At 53.4% G+C, this 21,374-nt stretch overlaps 7 protein-coding genes across 7 annotated transcripts; 5 read left to right on the top strand and 2 right to left on the bottom strand.

Moving 5' to 3' along the window:
* Positions 1–545: 545 nt before the first annotated feature.
* On the top strand, positions 546–3,738 carry NCS54_00508400 (Hypothetical protein; the record flags this gene model as incomplete). Its single annotated transcript, XM_053150600.1, has 5 exons — positions 546–805; positions 862–964; positions 1,026–1,878; positions 1,942–2,501; positions 2,761–3,738. The coding sequence occupies 5 exons, from the start codon at positions 546–548 to the stop codon at positions 3,736–3,738; spliced, it is 2,754 nt and encodes a 917-aa protein (XP_053006575.1).
* Positions 3,739–4,460: 722 nt separating this feature from the next.
* NCS54_00508300 (Hypothetical protein) lies at positions 4,461–5,901 on the bottom strand (the record flags this gene model as incomplete). Its single annotated transcript, XM_053150599.1, has 3 exons — positions 4,461–5,409; positions 5,460–5,789; positions 5,864–5,901. The coding sequence occupies 3 exons, from the start codon at positions 5,899–5,901 to the stop codon at positions 4,461–4,463; spliced, it is 1,317 nt and encodes a 438-aa protein (XP_053006574.1).
* A 402-nt stretch (positions 5,902–6,303) lies between these two features.
* On the top strand, positions 6,304–8,775 carry NCS54_00508200 (DNA repair protein rhp54; the record flags this gene model as incomplete). The annotated part of the gene is made up of 2 exons (XM_053150598.1): positions 6,304–6,314; positions 6,369–8,775. 2 exons carry the CDS (start codon positions 6,304–6,306, stop codon positions 8,773–8,775), a joined length of 2,418 nt encoding a protein of 805 aa, XP_053006573.1.
* A 755-nt stretch (positions 8,776–9,530) lies between these two features.
* NCS54_00508100 (Protein-lysine N-methyltransferase EFM5) lies at positions 9,531–10,953 on the top strand (the record flags this gene model as incomplete). Its single annotated transcript, XM_053150597.1, has 6 exons — positions 9,531–9,595; positions 9,664–9,910; positions 10,175–10,291; positions 10,381–10,495; positions 10,552–10,623; positions 10,736–10,953. Exons 1-6 carry the CDS (start codon positions 9,570–9,572, stop codon positions 10,951–10,953), a joined length of 795 nt encoding a protein of 264 aa, XP_053006572.1. The 5' UTR covers positions 9,531–9,569.
* Positions 10,954–11,440: 487 nt separating this feature from the next.
* Positions 11,441–13,333, bottom strand: NCS54_00508000 (Ubiquitinyl hydrolase 1; the record flags this gene model as incomplete). Its single annotated transcript, XM_053150596.1, has 6 exons — positions 11,441–11,542; positions 11,599–11,832; positions 11,889–12,661; positions 12,779–12,889; positions 12,941–13,177; positions 13,249–13,333. The coding sequence occupies 6 exons, from the start codon at positions 13,331–13,333 to the stop codon at positions 11,441–11,443; spliced, it is 1,542 nt and encodes a 513-aa protein (XP_053006571.1).
* Positions 13,334–14,893: 1,560 nt separating this feature from the next.
* On the top strand, positions 14,894–15,763 carry NCS54_00507900 (Hypothetical protein; the record flags this gene model as incomplete). The annotated part of the gene is made up of 1 exon (XM_053150595.1): positions 14,894–15,763. The coding sequence occupies one exon, from the start codon at positions 14,894–14,896 to the stop codon at positions 15,761–15,763; it is 870 nt and encodes a 289-aa protein (XP_053006570.1).
* A 3,307-nt stretch (positions 15,764–19,070) lies between these two features.
* Positions 19,071–21,069, top strand: NCS54_00507800 (Hypothetical protein; the record flags this gene model as incomplete). The annotated part of the gene is made up of 5 exons (XM_053150594.1): positions 19,071–19,314; positions 19,384–20,042; positions 20,096–20,401; positions 20,470–20,853; positions 20,905–21,069. The coding sequence occupies 5 exons, from the start codon at positions 19,071–19,073 to the stop codon at positions 21,067–21,069; spliced, it is 1,758 nt and encodes a 585-aa protein (XP_053006569.1).
* Positions 21,070–21,374: the final 305 nt, after the last annotated feature.

Genomic DNA, 21,374 nt, shown 5'->3' with positions numbered 1-21,374 from the left:
AGCGTTGAAGGCAAGGAATTTGGCGGAATCTCTGAGAAGCTGAGCCTCACGAGGGCAAGTGAATAGTATTCAAAAACAGCTCTGAAAGACCTATACTAATTTTATCAGCAGTCAATAACTGTCGTATTCTTCAAAGAAGCTGTTTTCGAACCCAGCTACAAAGAAAAGTGAATCAATCAATCCTTGGCGACAAGTTGGTACGGCCGTGTTGGCGAACAGACCGCATCCCCGGCACTGTGCGAACAGTGGCATATTGGAACCCGTCGCACGATATGTACGTACCGTCTAGCCACCTTTATACTAGCCCCGAAGCGCGCAAGGGCGAACGCGCTCTTGCACCTCCAAGGTCCAGACTGCCTGTCGAAGGTTTAAGTACGTACCTTCCCAATCAAGCACCATCAGCTTTCGCGAAATTTGGCATTGCTGCTTCTCGATCATACTCTCCAGGCAATTGCGCCTTTTACCATATCCCACGACAATCGCGAATCGCGACTCAAACCCATCCACGCGTTGCGACTGCGCCCGAGCGGCCCCAGAACCTCGCCATGTCGACTCGGAGGGCGAACGCGCCCGAGGTGCGCGAATCGATCGAGGCAAAGGCAGCCAATGAAGATGTCGAGATGAAGGATGGCCCGGATGCCGAGGTGGATGCCGAAGGCGATCCTGATGTTGACATGGACGCTGAGGGCGATGAGGATGCCGAGGGTGAGGAGGATGCTGAGGGCGAACTGGACCAGCAAGGACGTCCTGATTTGTATCGCTTGATTCACAATCTCGCGACCTACCTCTGTAGTGTCGAGGAGAAGTATGTCTCCCGTCCCACGCCTCAAGGCGTAGATACTAACAAACATCGGTACACAGTGGCGAGCCACTTGCCGGCGGTTTCCAGCGCATTCCCAATCGACGAGTCCTGCCTGATTACTTCGAGATCATATCTGAGCCTGTCGCCTTCAGTACTGTTCGAGTAAGTTATGGACACCAGGCTATTATTTATGGTTGCGACAGTGTTGTTGACACGAGGGTAGGGAAAAACTCAAAAGAAGCAGTACAACTCCTTCGCCGAATTTGTCAAGGATGTTGCGCAAATCTGTCACAATGCTCAGGTCTACAACCGTCCGTCCGCTCCCATTTTCGGCGCTGCCGTTCGATTGAGGGAGGTGTTTGTTGAAGAACTCAAAAAGCTAGTCGACAAAGGGCATATTACTGCGGATGACGCGAAATTGCCAGATCTAGGCGAGCTACCACCTGCAGAGGAATCTCCGCCAGCTGAAGATGACGAAGAGGAGGATGAAGAAGATGAGGAGGATGAGGAAGAAGAGGAAGAGGAAGATGACGATGATGATGACTCAGACGACGAAGGCGGACGACACTGGGGTCGAAGACGACGTACCTCTGGCCGGAGAGATCGAGACGTGGACAAGGATGATGATGCACACAAGCGACGAGGACGACCCCCAAGTGTGCTGACCCCAACTGAGGCGCGGATCTCGTCGCTTCTCAAGGGTCTAAGAAAGCCAAGAGATGATGACGGCAACCTCCTCATTCTTGCTTTCGAGAAGCTCCCTGACAAGGCCGCTGTCCCCGACTACTACCAGACAATCGGCAACCCTATTGCTCTCGACAACATCAAGAAGAAGGCGAAGCGGAAGAAGTACCAAAGCGTCGACCACGTCATGCAAGATATCGAGCTCATGTTCGAAAATGCCAAGCGTTATAACGAGGACGATAGCGAAGTATATCAGGCCGCCGTGGAGCTCCAGAAGCAGGCTCGCTTCCTTGCTGAGCAGGAGAAGGCCAAGCCTGACGATGATTTCCGAGATGAAGACGGCAAACTACCCTTGGCGGAGATTGTGTACAATGATCAGTCATGGAAAGTTGGTACGTATACGAGGGAAACGGGGCTGCTCACTCGTCTCGTGAACAAAGCTAATATCGAAGCAGGTGACTGGGTTCACATCCGAAACCCCAATGACTTGGCCAAACCTACCGTGGCTCAGATTTACCGCACATGGCAAGATCGCGCTGGTCAAAGGTGGATCAATGCCTGCTGGTACTACCGACCAGAGCAAACAGTGCATCGGTTCGAGAAGCATTTCTTTGAACATGAGGTTGTCAAGACGGGCCAGTACCGAGACCATCAAATCGAAGAAGTCCTCGACCGCTGCTTTGTCATGTTTGTGACACGCTTCAACAAAGGTCGTCCTCGAGGGTTCCCTCTTGACAAGGAGATATACGTGTGCGAGTCGCGTTACAACGAGGAAAAGTTCCGATTTAACAAGATCAAGACGTGGGCCAGCTGCGTGCCAGATGAAGTGCGCGACAAGGACTACGAAATGGACCTCTATGATGTTGCCCGACGGATGAAGAAGATACCCAGCCCTATCAAGCACCTGTTGCGTGAGGATGCAAAGGAAACTGATGAGCTGCCCAAGCCCACATGGGGAAGCCCCAACGCTCCCCCAATTGTGGGAGCTGTGCATCGCCGGCCACGAGAACCTAATGTGAGTGAAGAAGTCCATACCCTCTCTACCTTGATGTACTGCCAGTGTCATGGTGGTTCGTGGTCCGTTTGTTCGTTGGCGACCACGAGATCCGTTATCAGCAATCAGCCATGCACAATCCCTGCCCTTCTTCCCCATCCGTGACCGTTTGGGTCTCAACGCCTGATTCACGAACAATTTTTGTGCCTCAGGTTCCCATATCATTGTTGTTCTTCCACCGTTTTTGCTGCACCGGACTGACATAAACCCTGTCTCATAGGAGTCGCCGCCTCCGGAACCCACCCCTCCGCCGCAGCCCATGTCGGCCGTTCCACTCCCCGACGTCAGCCTTGATGCCGGCCGGCGCGCCTCAATGCTCTCGATACCTGGAAGCATGCCCGCGGATCCCTCCGTGAGGCACCCCTCTATGCCATATCCTGGAGGACCATCTCCCTCGCCTGTTCAGTACAACGCTCATATGACGCCTCACTTCCAGCCCGTCACGCCAGGAGCGCCGCCTCCGCAGGTTCATCAGACTCCCGTGCCTATTCCTCATCCTCCTCACCTTGGTCCTCCCCAGCCCCAAGTAGCAGTGCGTCCTGTGCAATATCAGCACCAACCTCAGCACCCACAGGCCGGCTATGCCCAAGGCTTTACCCCGAATTATGCGCACGCGATGCCTGTTATGCATCAGCAGGCGCCGATGGGTAACCAAATGGCCCAGGCATTCAACCAAGTCCAAGTCCCCCCCGTTGCGCGCACCCCCATGGCACCCAACCCAGGTGCACCTATGCAGGCTGGTAACGTATACAACCCGCCACGACCACCAGAGGTGTACACTCTACCCGACAACATCAACGAGGCTCTCCCAGAAGAGCTCCGACAGAACTTCCAGCATGACAGCAATGGTCGTGTCCTGTTCTTTACTGCTCCCCCACTTGAGCGCTCTCATAAGGGTATCTCACACGAGAGCGCCGGTCTAGGGCATAGTGCCAAGTATCTTGCTGGACGCAAAGAGTGGCTGGCAGACAGAGAGAAGAAGCGGAAGGAGCGCGACGAGAAGAACTCGAATTCATCTTTGAAGCGAGTCGAGACCGATGGCACAGCTGTACGCGAAACCAAGGAGGAGATTGCAGCCCAGGCTAGTGATGCTGTGGCTAAGTGGCTCCAGCAATATGACGAGGATACCCAACGCTGGAACAAGGAAACCGGTCTCGAAGGGTGGCGCGAGGTTGCTGGAGAAAAGGGCACTGCCTAGGAAGGGATATGAGAGATAAGCCGCTCTCAAAAGGAGGTATCTTGAGCCGGGAAAGGGGGGATTGGGTTAATGGCGCCTGGATTATCGTACGAAAGATCACTGATGGCGTAGAATAAGGTTGATAGGCTGGACGTCAGGAGTTAAGAATGCTGTATTTCATCTCGCCAAGTTTGTAAACATCCGAAGCTGATTATACTTGTGAGGTTTGGGCCGCGCAGCTAACGGCCGATCTCATCCCAGTCTTGTCCTGCTGTACTGGCTTATTCCGTCAAGTTCAATTGCAGGAAAGGCTACACCAAAAATCATTTGCAGCCCATGTCAAACACTTGTATTTTTTGCAAATTTTAAGGGGTTATCTTCCATCTATCTGGTTCGGTAGTGTTCCTCTTGTTTGAATACCTAGACATCCGATGGCATGTTGAATGACCTTGCTTCCCACGCCTTATGGCCTTCAAGGGTCTTGCGCAAGCCCGGTTGATTTCAATATCTGCTAGAGGGGGGTTTCCGTGGGGTTTTGTATTGGGTTGTGCCCAAGTGTTGCCATTGTCAAGGAGAATCGAGAGAGTACGGTTTCATCGCAGCGGTCATAGTTGATAGTGGATCGCTGTAAACCCATCACAAACTCCCCGATGTCTCACCCGTCCCTCTTCAGATCTTCTCCCGCATGGTCCTGATAGGTTGAGGAGAAAGTCCTTGCTCTGAACCTCAGCAGATGTATCAGCTCATGTCTGAGCCAACTCAACCTGCATGACGTCTGAGACAGATTGTTTCCGGCCGTGTCCCAGCTCATACATGACCCATTCATAGACCGCCCACTGAACGGCATTGACCATGAAGGCTCGCACGCTGCAGACAGTCAATCCTCGGAAGAACACCCGGGTGCCTTCTTCCCTGTATGCTTGTTGCGCAATCTGAAGCGCGCCAGTCCTGCTGGGCCGCGAGACACCATTTGATTGGAGGGGAGATGTTTCTGCTTGTTGAACCCAAGGCTGAGCCTGGACTCGAGTTTTGATGACATCGAGAGGAAAGATGCTAGCCCAAGTCGCGACACCAGCTAATCCTCCACACAAAAGAACTTTGGCAGCCTCGTGCTGAAACGAGGACTCCTCTCCTGGTTCGGTAGCAAGCCAACGAGTACTTAGTTCGTAGGACCAGAAGTAGAAGCCATAACCAATACTATCACGGAGTGCCGTCACAACGCCGCCAAAGTAGAGGCCACGAATGCCCTCGTTCCGCCAGATCTGTCTCGTGATGGCCCAGCTCGACAGGGGTGGGGAAGCAAGCTGTGCTCGACACTTGATGAGCTCAGTAGGAGTGCTGACAACCCAAGTTGCGAGACCTCCCACGGCGCCAGCAATCCATGTATTCCAGAGGTTTCCCGAAGTCGAAAAGGCATTGTTCAATGCCGCCTCGGTGCGGTTATAAGAGACAAAGAGAAGAGCGTTCAGGGCGCCATACCCAAGAATTGGCGCAGCGGTGCCGGTGACCAGAGAGGCGGAGTTTCCAAAGTAGCGAGCATATGGCGAGGGGCCTTGGCTAATTGCGCGAGCTGCTGCTGTTGTTCCAAGGACCGGGTTGGGAGGCGTGTTTGAGACTGGGGTGTTGTGTTGCGCCTGAAGTCGTACTTTGATCACATCAAGCGGGTTTCCAATAATAATTCCAACAGCACCGCTCAGATAGCCAGCCCAGAAGTCAGCCGACATAGTGGCACTATTTCTCACGACTGCGATTGCCGGAGTAGCTGATCAGATCGCCTCGAGACGTTGCGCTGGGCGATGGTGATGGTGCTCAGCACGCCGACGTAGACGACACCCCAGGCCAAACCTAGTATCGCCAGTGGACGCCGATTCACTGTGGCATGGAGATCAATTCGGCGGTATCGGGTCAAGTACTGCCAATGGGCGAAATGTCCAGCAACTGTCGCGGTCACAATTCCAATGCGACGCTCAGCAATGGCGACTTGGAGAGGGGTCGGTCCAGCGGTTCGATGCTCGGCAAAGCCATCCCCACCGCTGGCCGATCGGCTTTGATCGGAGGCTGAGAGATTGACGCTGGAGGATGTGTTAGTGGTTCTGAGGTTGGAGAAAGCCATTGAAAGCAGCAAGATCAGCGTATTTGGACGTACCCAGACGGCGCAACAACGAAGGGGCTTTCAGACAGCATTTCCGACCGTGTTCAATGCACTCGAGGAGATGAGGAAAAACAAGGAGGAATTGAAGAGAAATTGCACGTCTTGCCACCGGCCCCGTCGACAAACATAATAAACTTGCTTGGCTGCTCGCGCAAGGTTACCTAAGCTGGTGGAGGCCGGGCGCTATTCTCACTAACACCGCATGGCCCAGCGGAAGACCCTCGGCGGTCTCGGAGTCCTCGGGCGCGTACTACGTAGTGCGGAAATGTTGTTGGCGGCATGGCACGTGACAGCGTGTCTGCCTGCTGTCGCGTCGAGTCACTGGTCGCGCCTCCCTCAGCTATTTACCCTTCCATGATCACTGTTGGTGGCAAAGCAGCTTTCAATCCGCTTCAAACTTCTCTAAGGGCTTGTTCACGGCGAGAAGAGACAATATGACTGCTCCGTAAGTTGCCATCCCATTTCTCAATTCAGTACCAGGCGAATTGACACCCTCCAGATCACCTTCCGTGTCGACGCCGCTGGCTGGCAAGGACAAGACCATCGGCCGACGCATGCATACACCGCAATCTCTCGACCGACTTCACAAGCCATTCAAGTGCCCAGGAGTCGCCGGACGGACTCCCGCGACCGACAGACCGGCGAGAAAGCGGAGAAAGGTCGACTATGCAGGTGCCGATGGCGAGACAGACGATGATAAGCCGTACTCGAACCAGGACCGCCTTGCGCTCGCTACTCGAGACGTCAACAGATTCCCCGTGTTCCAGGCCAAGGACAAGGGACTGGTTTTTCGCAAGGCATTCACAGTACCTCTCAAGAACAAGGATAGCACCGCATACAACCCCAATCGCGCCCCTCCTACCCTTGGTCTTCGACAGGGCGCCGTATTCATTGCCAAGCCCTTGCACGACCCCAGTGGCGAGTTTGCCATTGTTCTCTATGATCCGACTATCGATGATAAGCCCAAGGATACTCCCAAGGCAATCGAAGCGCCCAAAACCGACGCCCCAGCTGAGAAGCTCGATGCGCCGCTCGTTCACAAGAGTTTGGCCGAAATCCTCGGCATCAAGAAGAAGGTGGACGGAGATCACCCTCGAGTTCCGGTGGTGATTGATCCCAAACTCGCCAAGATTCTTCGCCCACATCAAGTTGAAGGTGTCAAGTTCATGTATCGGTGTGTGACGGGCATGATTGACGAAAAGGCCAACGGCTGCATTATGGCAGACGAGATGGGTCTAGGCAAGACACTTCAGTGCATTTCCCTCATGTGGACATTGCTCAAGCAATCCCCAGAGGCTGGAAAGTCGACCATCCAGAAGGCCATCGTCGTTTGCCCTGCCAGTTTGGTCAAGAACTGGGCGAACGAGTTGGTGAAATGGCTGGGTGCTAATGCCATCCACCCATTTGCGATCGACGGAAAGGCAAGCAAGGAAGAGCTCACTCGCCAGCTTCGGCAATGGGCTATCGCAAGTGGTCGATCTGTGACTCGCCCCGTCATCATCGTCTCCTACGAAACCCTGCGACTGAACGTAGAAGAACTCAAGCACACGAAGATTGGTTTGCTATTCTGCGACGAGGGTCATCGTCTCAAGAATGGTGACAGCAACACCTTCAATGCCCTCAACAGCCTCAACGTCACAAGACGAGTCATTCTCACTGGTACCCCTATCCAGAACGATCTTACTGAGTACTTCTCGCTCACAAGTTTCGCGAACCCCAATTTGCTTGGAACAAGACAGGAGTTCCGCAAGCGTTTCGAAATCCCCATTCTGCGAGGCCGAGATGCCGACGCTTCAGAGGCCGATCGCAAAAAGGGTGACGAGTGCACGGGGGAGCTGCTCAGTGTTGTGAACAAGTTCTTGATTCGCCGCACGAACGACATTCTCTCCAAGTACTTGCCCGTCAAGTATGAGCACGTCGTGTTCTGCAACCTGGCGCCCTTCCAATTCGACCTCTACAACTATTTTATCAAGAGTCCAGACATTCAGGCTCTCCTTCGAGGCAAGGGAAGTCAGCCGCTGAAGGCCATCAACATCTTGAAGAAGCTCTGCAACCACCCCGATCTGTTGAACCTCTCTGACGACTTGCCTGGTTCCGAGGGGTGTTGCCCTGAAGACTACGTTCCAAAGGAGTCTCGCGGCCGAGATCGAGAAGTCAAGTCGTGGTACTCGGGCAAAATGACCGTCTTGGATCGTATGCTGGCTCGTATTCGCCAGGACACGAACGACAAGATCGTGCTGATCAGCAACTACACCTCGACTCTGGATCTCTTTGAGCGGCTCTGCCGATCTCGACAGTACGGTTGCCTTCGTCTTGATGGAACCATGAATGTCAACAAGCGTCAGAAGCTCGTTGATCGATTCAACGACCCCAACGGTGATGAGTTTGTCTTCTTGCTCAGCAGCAAGGCAGGTGGCTGCGGTATCAACCTCATCGGTGCCAACCGTCTCGTTCTATTTGATCCTGACTGGAATCCCGCAGCGGATCAGCAAGCTCTGGCGCGAGTGTGGCGTGACGGGCAGAAGAAGGACTGTTTCGTCTACCGCTTCATTGCCACGGGTACAATCGAGGAGAAGATCTTCCAGCGGCAGTCTCACAAGCAAAGTTTGTCTTCGTGCGTCGTGGACTCGGCAGAGGACGTCGAGCGTCATTTCTCCCTGGACAGTCTCCGCGAGCTCTTCCAGTACCGGCCCAACACCAAGAGCGACACTCACGAGACCTTCAAGTGCAGACGTTGCAAGCCGGATGGGAAGCAGTACATCAAGGCACCGGCAATGTTGTATGGTGATACCAGCACATGGAACCACTTTGTCAACGAGGGCCTGAAGCCTATTCAAGACTTGCTCCTAAGACAAGAGTGTGGGGAAGCTGAGGTATCAGCTGTTTTCCAGTACATATCTCATTAAGGTGGTCTAGGTACATGTTTTTTAAAGATGTCACGGTTATGAAAGCATGCGAGGCGTTATCGAGGATTCGAGTGTCAGGGATTGCGATTTGCTTCATGGGAGTTGTGCTAGACAGGTAGATTTGCCTTGATAGAGTGGTTACTCTGGTCGACTGTTTCAGTCTCACAAGACACAAATATTGAACGGGAAACTTTCTTGGGAGTGAGCCAGTCAAGTTATGCCTTGAGGTCTATTTTTCGTCGGGACTTCTTTCGACATGCCCAACAATCAGCTCGATCACCAGTCGACAACGAATGGGTGGGTTTATCCCAATTGTTGCCCGGGTCCCCCATCTATCCAACTGTTGATACCCTTTGCACCTTTGATTATTGACAGGAATGATACTGTCCTGCCCACTGCCTTGTAGTTCACTTGATGTCTATCCACCTTTTGCAAGGGGCCTTGATCCCTTCCTCTCACCTCGAAGACCAACTCCACTTCCGACCACCCCATGAGCAGAATTCCACACCCCCAGTTGCCAACAAGAAATCTTCTAGCTTAAAATACATCAAGATTCCATGTCAACAGGTAAGAAAGAGGAACATGATTTGTGGTAGTTACTGTGAATACCTAGGTAAATGTCGTGGCCCAACATAGCTACCCTAGAGACGCCGAAAATCCGGGCCCGTATGATGCCCCGCCATGCCCTCTTAGAAAAACCCCACCATCACTAAGATCACGCCTTCCAAAGCCGAATCTTTGAACCTCAGCCGCCCACGGAACCAAAGAGGAAATCTCTCGACGACAGATTCCCGATGTCTTTTGACGATGAAGAGCCCATGTTCGCCCCCAGCCCCGATAGCACATAAAGTCCCCAGCTTACTGACTTGTAACCGTACTCTTTTGCAGAAGCCTCTCGAGTCACGCCCTGGCCGCGTTGGCCGAGTTCCACGCCGAAAAGGACGCCCACCGAAAGACGTTTGAGAAGCTCAAGACCGGGGCCGCCCCCAGAGCCGGAGCCGTGTCCGGGGTCGTCGGCCCCGGAGGAGACGATGATGTGGAAGAAGAAGAGGACAACACCCCGGACGAGGACCCGGATCAGCAGCAGCTGAGCATGGCGGCTTTTACAGAGGACTGGAACGAGTCGCAGTTTTGGGTACGTAACAAGTTTTTCGACAAAGGATACAACACCTGCATATAAAGCAACCCAAGCTCGTCAGCGTCCAGTGGTTTTTACCCCAGGTCGAGGCGGTGGAGATGGCATCGCGATCGGCTTTCTGGGGTGTCCTGCCCATTAGGTTACCATTACGTACTCGCCCGCGGGACTCAGCTCTTGGCACCAGGACGCCCAACGTCCAAAGTTCATGATTTTTATGAAACAGGTACAGCCAAACATACAGGCTAACATGGGGTTCGCTAGTTCCTGGACGATACGGCCTTTGTCCTGGCCGACCAGCTCCTCGACGGCGCATCCGTCAGTTCGACCATTGGCGTCCTATCGACGCCGAGCGTATTCGTCGCGCTCAAGAACCGCCTGGTAAGAAGATATTATCCTCTGCAGAAGTGACAAGGCGTACCTACATGGGGAGAGGCATGGTTGCTGACTCGTAACATCGCATCGTGTAGAGACATTGGCCTGTCGAGGACAGACCGAAGCTGGTGTTGTTCGAGCATGACCACCGGTTCAGCGTCTTTCCCGAGTTTGTCTTTTACGACTTTCAACGGCCTCTCCAGCTTCCGGGTATGCACTTGTTCCTCGAATCGATGAGATCCAAGTGCTGACATGGCTTCAATCAGGCTCGCTCAAGGGTAGTATAGACAGCATCATCATCGATCCGCCCTTCTTCAGCAGCGACTGTCAAACAAAGTGTAAGTTAAACCCCACTCGCCACTATCCCAACCTCTTGTCTGCCACGTCAAACTCCCCCTGGACAACGACTCCCTCATCATCCTCTCCTTTGCTGATATGACACTTCTACAGTTGCCCTCACCGCCCGCTGGCTGCTAAAGCCAGCTTCACCGCGCGTCATTGTCTGCACGGGTGAGAGAATGTCCTCGCTCGTCAGCAAGCTCTACCGGTCTCTCAAGGTCTACCCGACTACATTTGAGCCGGCTCACTCTGGTCTGAGCAACCACTACTATTGCTATGCCAACTTTGAGAGTTCCACATGGGACTGGCGGTCCGACGAGTCTGACTGAGCACAAGGCTGAGCCGTCGCGTCTATGTGTTATGAATCAAGCCTCGATTTTCATTAGTGTTACTTTACACAATCACCTACGTAGACTGGCCGATGCCACGAAATACCCCTGATTTGTTTGCCCAAACACGAGCCTTAAGAGCGTTATCTTTCACGGGAGGAATGTGGCCTTGACTAACCATAATTACTATGTTCTGCTGACTGCGATGCGGTTTGCATGTAAGCGGTCAATAAGTGATCAAAGTAGAGTCGTCAACAATATTGAAAGCAAAATACACCAGGCAACATGCATCATATCGTGGGCCCCTTGCGGGAATTGCTAAATTGAATCTTTACGCCGAGCAATGCATCCCACTCCGGGCATCTACCTTTGTTTTCCTCCCCAGTGAGCCTGCCATCCATGCCCGTTGACGCCGGTCCAGTGCTTCCAATTTCAATTTCCATCAATGATCCCCTTGGCCTCACCCGGTGCTCACACCTGATCCCTGTTAGGCGAGGGAGCGGATGATATAGAAGAGCAGATAGGCCTGAGCGCCGAGTACATCAGACAAACTAGCCAGCTCAACCTTGTGGTCATTGAACTTGAACCACTGATACCACATGTTAGCACGTCGCTCAATCGCCTTGGAAGAATAGTTATGCCTACCTGATCACCAACCCGGCAGTACGATGTGTAGTGGCCGGTGTCGATCTCGCCGACATGAACCACAACACTGAGGAGATCGTAGGTGCATGATCGTTCTAGCTCGAAGTTTTCGCGACTGTCACGGCTGCGGGCACGATTTGTGTAGGGCAGCATGTTCAGCTGCAGCGGGAATCGCACCTCGTTGCTGACCTTGGAGGCTGCCCTGTCATGTCTCCCATGCCTATATTCAAAGCGCTCCAGGACCATTAGCTTCGTCCAGTTGGTCAAGCCATTCCAGTAGACCAACTCACCTTTAGTTGTATTGATAGAACATTCGGCAAACGCTTGATGCTGGTGTGTCGCTTTGCTTGCTGGATCGAGCTGCAGTTGTTGCAGCGATACTCACACTTGTCATACTTGATGTACTCTTCGTCCAGACAGTCTTGTAGAGTCAGCGATGGCTTCTTGAGACCCGTCTTCTTAATTCGTTTCTGAACCACATTCTCGAGACCCAGGCTCAGGTCTAGGAAGGACTGGATGGAATTGCTCTGTCCCGAGCAGTTCTGGCATGTGGTTGTAGTTTGCATCTTGCCGTAGAAGGTCTGGTGCATGATGCAGTTGCAGCTGTGCTCGCTGCCAATCTCTGGCTTCTTGCCGTCGCCATTGCGCTCGTGAAGTTCCTCAGCCAGGAACTGGAAGAACTCGTGAGCATCTTGTTCTTTGGTGGTTACCAGATTCTCGAAGGCCTTCTTCTCAGAAATCCAGAACCCCGACAAGATGTTAGCGGCCGTGTAGCCGTTGGTATTCTCGAGAGCATAGAAATCCTGGAACATATCGTCCATGGCGCAGCTCAAGCAGTGAGGAACCTGGCAGTCGTGGTGGCCATCACTGAGGTAAAAGTTACGGAGGAGAGGGTTATGGAGGAAGCTTTGGAGGACAACGTTTTGGTAGCAAGTGGCTCCAGCGTTATAGATGCCGCGAAGGCCGTTAGCGCGACAAGAGGCGGTTGTGGTATTGTTGGTGATGTATCGAGGGTCATCCTTAATGGAGTCCTGGAAGAGCTCATCATGCTTCCTCTTGCGACCTGAGCAATCGTCAGTCCATGCTGTAGGATTCGTTGCTGCGCAGTGTCAAGCAGCCGAGACCAGACAATGCCGGTTTGCCAAAATTGCCCTGTACGGCCATGTCATTTTGTGCTTACCAGAGAAAGACCCGGTTCCTATCTTTCGTACTCGGAGCTCCTCCAATGTGGGATCCCAAACAAAGTCATCACATATCTGACAGTAGAGGGAGCCACTTCGGGAGTCGACGTCTGCGACAGGTTAGCAGGGCGGGTGTTGTCAAGTGGTCAAGAGCCACCAACAGAAGCGGTGTTGTTTCTTAGTTCCATGCTTCAATCGATCGTCTTCGGATACGGTCGCGGGACATTGCAGGCAGAGGTAGTTGGATGTGAGAGTCGTGATGGGCCGTCCGTCCTGGGTCGTCGAGGTCTGTGGGATGATGGGGGTCGAATCGAAGATGCCGCGGAGAATCAGCTTGTAGTGTGTGATGGAGCTGTTCATGACCTCTTGGCCTTGGGTCAAGAGAAGTTGTACATGCTCTAGAGACCGGTTAGAAGAGAAAAGAAGGCAACGCGACGTCGGGGAATCGCTGGAGAGAAGGGGATCGTACCACAGCCGAACATTGGCGACCCCGGGACCGGGGACTTGACCTTGAAGTTCTTAGGCGACGCGGGTGTTGTCGGCCGGGCAGACATGATGAGGGATTGAGCTGGGTGGCCTCAAAGCTCTGCTTGTGGACGAGTGAAGCTCGAGAGAATGCAGCGGTGCCGGCGGCCGCTGGAGGAACGGGGCTCGATTCGGGGACGAAAGGATAGGCGAGCGATCCGACAGCAATGACCAGAGCAAAAGTATGTCTCAAGAAGTCGGGCGACCGAAAGGGGAAGTATTATGATCGATCAGGCTCGCTGTAAAGAAGCTCGTTGATTGTCGATCGAGGGTGTGAGAGGCGGGCGAGGCTGAAGGATGCAAGGCACAGCAGAGCACAGCACAGCACATGCGCTAAGCCGAACGTCGGACAAGCCGTGCGTGTCGGTCAAGAGATGGAAGAAGTAATTGTTGAATTAAATAAACAGACAAGAAATTAAGAGTTAGATAAAAGATGGGAGCCGACTCGTGCCTTGAGAGGTGAAGCAAAAAATGTCGACAAGGCTCGGCGCAAGTCGTTTTGGATCTCTTGTCGCTTCTTGAATGAATAGAATGAATGGGATTGGAAAGAAGCCACTGAAGACAGGGAGCGAGAGATGAGGTGTGGGTGTTTGTTTGGTGGAGTACGTACCTTCCGGGGGTAAATTAGCAGGCAAGGTACAATCGTGGCGGCCTTTGCCTCGTGAAAAAAACCCAATCAGCTGCATCATGCAGTGCGATAAGATAAGCAGCCGGCTTCCATCGTCAGGGCGGTGTTGAATCTTTGTGGATAAATTACCTGTTGCAGCAATCAGTATTGTTTGTCTGAAAACATTCGGATATATCCATCAAGCACAAAGTTCATTGACCGACTGCTTTGTCATTTGCTCAAATGATGCCTTCACGGACCATCACGGGATGATGTGATGCTCTTCAGCGAATCCTGTACTAGCCCCTATATTTTTTTAGCGCTCGCTTGTCAGCCGCTACTACGACACTGTGACATCCTCCCGTGTCTATGGACGACAGCGAAGGATGCTTGAAACCGACATTTTGACATTGATCAGGCGCAACGTTGCACCTTTGCTACCGTAAATATGCATAAAGCGGAAACTCTAACAACAGCGGGGGTGATTTCAGGTGAATTTCGCCAGGAAGATGATGCTATTCACAAGCTCCTGCACTGACGAGTAATGTACAACATCATTTATGGTTATTAAGCTCCTCATGAGGAGAACCACTTTGGGCCGAGGCTTTCCAGCTCTTTCCTCGTGGCATTGGACAGACACTGCCGAGATCTCCAAATGCCGAATGACGACAGCCACTCTTTTACCAGTAAAATAGCCAAATCCAACAAACAACTCACCATTCTTATTCCTTCATCTTCACCATCCCTTGTTGCTCTTTGTCCCTAGGCGCGTCTCCCTTCGGCTTCGCTTTCGGTCCCGCTCTGGCTCTTCCGATTTCTCCACACAATCTGTAGAACTCCCGGCTCCGATCTCCGGCTTCCGGATCCGGACCCCTCCCGATTTTACGCCGGGTTTGCTCCGGTCATTTTTCACGGTCTTAGACTCCGAACCAGGTCCCGGTGCAACGCTCGCCCGACCCTGACACGATCCATTGCCCACATCATGGCAACACAACTCATCGCCCTCCCAGCCGTAGAGCGCCTCAGTCCCGCCTGTATCCGCATCCTGGGCGGCAACCCGGGCAAGTTCACCCTCCAAGGCACAAATACATACCTCCTCGGCACTGGCCGCCGGCGCCTCCTCATCGACACGGGCGAGGGCCGTAACGCCTGGATCACGTCCATACGTGACACCCTCCAGCAGGAGAACGCCACCATCGACGCCGCGCTCATCACGCACTGGCATCATGACCACACGGGCGGCATCAAGGACCTCTTGAGCATCTCGCCGCAGACAAAGATCTACAAGCACACCCCGGAGGAGGGGCAGCTCGCGATCGAGCATGGGCAGCGGTTCGAGGTTGATGGTGCTACCCTGACGGCGGCGTATACACCAGGGCACACCAAAGATCATGTTGTTTTCGTCATGGATGAGGAGGATGCCATGTTTACGGCTGACAATGTGCTCGGCCAAGGAACAGCGGTTTTTGAAGACATGGCAACATATCTACGGAGCCTCGAAGAGATGAAGACGCTCTTCAAGGGCAGGGCATACCCCGGCCACGGCCCTGTCATCGAGCACGGTCCAGCCAAGATTGCCGAGTACATCACCCACCGACGTCAACGGGAAGAGCAGGTCATCCAGACGCTGGGACTCGGGCCTGGAGAGGTCAAGACAAACGTCGCCGAGCTGAGGTCGACGTGGACGGCCATAGAGTTGGTCAAGGTTATCTACAAGGAGGTGCCAGAGACTCTCCACCCGGCGGCCTGTGGTGGTGTGTTACAGATCCTGGGGAAGTTGGAGGGCGAAGGCCGGGTGGCCCGTGACGGAGATGGATGGCGTTTGTTGGGTGAAGGACGTCCGTCTTTATAAACATGTAGAGGGTGTGAGGTGATGATTACTGCCACACACAATTCATTAGTTTGATTGCTATTCCCGGTAAGCTTTGAAATTTAAATCCGCGTTTTCCGAAAAATCCATCATCGTCGAAAGCCGTATCTGCCTCGGAAGTGTGGGATCCTTTCTTGGATGGAAGCGGTTTGCCGTGCCAAGACACGGCGAGCGACTTCGGCAGCTTCGGATCTCTCTCGACTTCACCGCGTCCTTGACCTTTGCAGCAACACCCGGCAAACAAGAAAAACAAGCTGCATGTGCTTAGCGAACGAACGAAAACCATGGCGGGGACTCACACAATCCCTGCTCATCCACCATGCAATGTGAGAGCTAAGGCAGCCACTTTGGAGGAGCCGGGAATGGCGGTCTCTGATAGACGCCGCGGGCTTGAATGATCTACAGCACGGGGCACGTTGTGTGTAACTCGTCTTCTGACCGTTGATGCCCGAGCTAGCGGCCACTGTAATTCATCCTCGGGATAGACTCATGTTGCCCTCTTGCACAATGGCATGGATCAAGAGGTTACACGGCAAGCAAGCCTGCAATGTCGTCACACGTCACATACATGATGTCCTCGGTGAACAGTCAGTCATCCCCAAGCAACCTGGGCAATATGTAACAACCAGCAAACCGATTTCTCCCCGTAGGATCATACGACTATGGCCTTGTCATCGGGCTCATCAGTGTTTCTGCGCGGGAACCGAGATTGGCGTTGAAGGATCACGATCTGCTTCGCTTCATCCAGCACGGATGTCTCGGAGTGCTTCGTCCTACGGCCACGGAGGTCCATGGACGACCGTATTGATAATTGCAGTTAAACCCTTGCCGGTGAATTCTTGGCAGAGGCTGTCCATCTTTCCGTGCTATCCTCGAGGACGAAGCCAAAAATTTCCGCATCGAATGGGTTTCCATGCCTTTGATAGCCTTGTTGGTGTTTGAGTGGGGAAAACCATCGGCGATTTCGAAATACGCGAGGTCAAGGCGGGTTGACGAGAGAGCCGCATCCACTTCCCGCGAGAGCTTCATCCCTTCCAATTGCTTGCTTAGTGATTATGTCTAGTTTGTCAGCCAACGTTGAATAATTACCCACTCGTCTTTGTCACGATACTGTGGTGCAATCGTCAGCACTCAAAGCGAAGCGCAGAGATGCTCCCAAGTGGGGAGGGCGCAACAAATTACCAGTCCCCAAGCTACCTTACATATCGTTACATATCGACATGGCATTAGGGCTTTCTTTCTGCATCTGGGCTCATGCGTTTTCTTTCTATCCCATGCTCAGAAAACCGGGGTGGGATAGGGTTGGTGAGATTTCGGAAAGATAATGGATGCTTGGTCAAAAGGTGTGTGTGCCGGTCACTCATGACTACTGATCAAGGGTCCCCGCCTCCGAACAAAGACCCTGGCGTTTTGAGTCATACGGTTGTAATGGATGTTTCCCGTCTGGGTGTTTTTCGTGTCCTGTGACTCGTGAAATGGCGGTTTGGTCGTGTTGAAGGAGGTGGGACCTTTTTTCGTTCATGGAAGTATCTGACCGGAATCATCGGGGTATCGGAGATAATATGGGCGCGTTGTTCGATGGGTGAAAGGCACGTTGCCAAGGTTATGGTCCTGGTTTTTCCTTCATCACCCCTTGGCCATCGGGACCCGGGACTTAAGCCATCCGTGGTGACTTTGTGTTCTTGACCGCCGTGTGTAAGTGAAGCTGTCACGCATTATCTGTAGGAATACGCTGCACACGTGTGTAGACGTAAGGCGTCTACGTTATTCTTTCGTCAGCCCTAACGTCTTCTCTAATGGATGCCCGACGTCATATTCAGCCTTATCGCGGACATAATCGCTTTTTGCCTCTCTGTGTGGTCGTCAATTAGAGTTACTCAGAGGGAACAGGACGGAATGGTCGGCCGCTTTTTGCTGTGGATCCACGTCCCGGGGCCCGTGGAACCCTAGATCCCGGACACAGTAGAACGGCCAAGTCACGCCGCTCTTCGACATGCCTTAGCGGGAGAGAAGCTGTCGGCAATGGATCCAAGCCCAGCCGGCATGTCGACTCCTGCCGCTGATGACGTGCGAGCAGGCGTATCTCAATACGTTGGCATCTAGATAAACAGGTCGCCAAGGGTCGGTGCCTGAAGGTCGTCGTCACTGTCAGTCGTCACCAGCTTGTAAAAGGAAGGCCAAGACACGGACAAGGTAAGCAATATAAGTTATTTTTCGGTTCTGGATTTTGTGAAAATGTCCGTGGGTGCTCCGTCTTCCGTCCCGTCGGATCCGGGTGGTGGGGGGGAGTGGTTGGTAGACAAGCAAGCCACCGAAGCAACGGTGCCCAGGAGCTAAGCACGCCCTTTGACCTTTGTGAGAGCACTGTTTGCGACGAGTACTGTATGTCTTTGTCGAGTGTATGTACCATGTACAGGACTTGCCAGGTGGTATAGGTACGGAGTTGGCACTCAGCTGTGCTTCAGTTGGGGATACTATAAGCTAGCCAAGACAAGAGACACTCTGATCCAGTGATATGAGATGTCAACTTTCACTCGTACGAGCTCCTCACTTACAATGCCATGTAAGTGGTCTTAAAGCCACAACTCTCTCTCATCTTGGGGCGTGTACTGGGACTGCATGACAGGAACCCACCTCGTCGATCCATCGATGATGTCGTTCTCACACGAGCTCGACAAGAGGTACCTACGGCCAGAGCCGAATAGCTGTCATCCGAGAGGGTACTACCCGTCCATGTACCGTAACCATAGCGAGTTCCCCATTTGCTGGCAGCCAACATGCCGAGCTACAGCCCACCCACCATCAGGTTCTCTCTCCCCCACCGGCCGGCCCCATCCTCCACCATGAGCTCCCTTCCCGCCCGCCGGCTTACCGTACCGTGGTCCTGCTACTTTTTTTCTCAAGCTCCCCTTTGAAGCAATTCGGAAGCCTCGGATGGTCTCTTCTTCTTGGCCCTCCATTCTATGCCAACCCTGGCCCTCAATGGCTTCTTTGCTCAAGAATAAAAAGCACACACCCCTCGCCGACTCGGCCCGGCGAGAGCTCCCTCCACTCTGCCGTACTTCCTTGAAATAGCTTCGAGCGCGTCGCATTGCCGTAAGCTTGTGTCTATTGTCTCTTTTTACTTGTCGCCTGTAACAATTCTAGTCGCCAGAGAGTGCTGTTCGACTAATACTGGCCTGCGATCGGTTTCCTTGAAGCTGGTGTGCTCTCGACCTCCGTCTTTGTCGTGCGCGCACCAACAGAGCTCCGAATAGCAAAGAGATTCGACTATACCGAGTAATTCATAATGATTCCAGCAAATACGCTATCGCGCTCTGCGGGCGCGGTCCTCTTCGCGCTTCTCCCAGTCGTCCTGGCGCATGGCGACGAGGGACATGACATGGGCGACATGGACATGAGCCATGCCTCCGACAAGCCCAAAGACACCTCGGAATACCCAGACACTTACTTTTCCCACCCCGATCATGTCGGTGTCATCTACGCCCACATTTCCCTCATGGTCCTCTCCTGGGTCTTTGTCCTCCCCGTCGGTAAGCTCAAGCCCACGAGGCCCGCTGCTACTCACAAGCTTTGCGCCAGCCACTGACGCATATATACAGCCGTCGTCCTTTCTCTGGCGAGATCGCGCTTCACTGTGCCTGTGCAGTTCGTATTCTTGGCGTCCAATGCCCTGGGGCTGCTCCTGGGCGTCATCTACAACGCCCAGACCCCGGATCTCTACCCAAACAATGCGCACCACAAGATTGGCTGGATCGCGACCTGGGTTGTCTCGGCGCAGGTTCTCGTGAGCCTTGTGGGATGGGTCGCCGGAGTATTGCGAGGGGATACCAAGAAGACGAGCAGTGATAGACAGGCCTTTCTCCCAGTGCCAACTGAAGCTCCTAGCCACAATGGTTTCCGACTCCCCGAGGGTTACCTCGCTGACAGCCCCTATCGACACTCCGGTGACAGTGGTCAGGGGACAGAGCGCAACACTGCTTCACTCCGAAGCAGCTCTGTTTCGACCCTCGATGGTTTGGAGGAGTCTCCACTTGAGAGCCCAAGAAAGGAGTACGAGGAAGACGACGACGGCGACCTCGAGGCTATGTCTCTCTCCTCTCCGGCTTCTAAGGGCGCCTTCGCTCGTCATGCTTCCAAGGTCGTTGCTTCTCGCGTGTGGAAGTATCTCAACATTGGACGACAGGTCATTGATCGCATTATCCTCCCCTTCGGCTTCATCGCGCTTGCGACTGGTGTAGCTACTTTCGGTCGCTTCTTTGTAAGTCGCCCCTTGAGGCTTCCACTTGGACTCCGCTAACACACCATTAATAGGAAGGAGAAAACATCTTCAACGGCCTCGCGCATTGGATCAAGGGCGGCGTCTTCTTCTGGCTGGGCGTCTTCACCCTGGGTCGTTGGTCTGGCAGCTTCGGCGAGCTTGGCTGGGCATGGAACGTTCGCCCCAAGAAGGGGTCGCAAAAGTGGCGACCTTCTGCCGAGTTTGTCGAGAGCTTTCTCATCTTCTTCTATGGCTCTACCAACATCTTCCTTGAACACCTTGGTGGCTGGGGAGGTGCTTGGACTGCTCAGGACATGGAGCATATCTCCATCACGGTCCTGTTTATCGGTGGCGGCATGGTACGTCTCGATCCTGCACACGCTTTAGCAGAGATCTTGAAAGTTCAAGGACTGACAATTTGTTCCAGTGCGGAATGCTCGTCGAGTCTACCCGAATTCGCGATCTCCTCAACACAACCGTCGAAGACATCGAGCCGAAACACCCCTATACCGACGAAGAAGTAGATGAACAAAAGGCACCCGAGACTTACGAGTTCTCCCTCAACCCCATCCCTGCCTTGGTTATCCTTCTGCTGGGCATCATGATGAGCTCGCACAAGCAGCACACCATGATCTCGAGCATGGTCCACAAGCAATGGGGCAACCTGCTTCTCGGAGCTTCGCTTGCTCGAGGCCTTACATACCTCCTCATGTTCCTCAAGCCGCCCAAGTCGATTCTCCCATCCCGACCTCCCACCGAGCTCCTTGCTTCGTTCGGCTTGATCTCTGGAGGCATCATTTTCATGGCAAGCGTAAGTGCACTCTGTTCCTATCCTTCTGAGACAATAGCTGACCCAGAGCAGAGTTCCGACACCGTTGAAGGAATGATCCACTACGACCTAGACGCCATGTTCATGTACACCGTCACCATGGGCCTGGTCGGACTGCTGATGGCCTGGATCGTCATCGTCCTGGCCATCAAGGGCTGGGCTGTGCGACTGGAGCGATGCCGCTCCCAGGCGGCTTAGACACAAACACTGTTGATTGATATCAAGTCTTGCATTATTTGGAGTGTGCAGGAGTTGCATAGATACCTAGTTGATTGCATCGCGATGCGCTTTTGTCGCTGCGATGAGTCTGCTTTGAGATACCCTTGATGAAATAACGGCCTTTGATCGCAACCCGAACTCCTTTATTTTCCCCAATGGTTCTATTTGCCGTGAAATGATTGAATCTTGTCGATGCTGAGAGAATTGCTGGTCCTGGCTGACGTGTGTTGGCCCTGGCGGTTCGTGGTGTCGATGTGAGGCGAGACAAAGCATTAACACCGTCT

Source organism: Fusarium falciforme, chromosome 4, assembly GCF_026873545.1.
Source record: "Fusarium falciforme chromosome 4, complete sequence".
Taxonomy (NCBI): domain Eukaryota; kingdom Fungi; phylum Ascomycota; class Sordariomycetes; order Hypocreales; family Nectriaceae; genus Fusarium; species Fusarium falciforme.
This window is presented reverse-complemented; position numbering and strand designations above follow the sequence as displayed.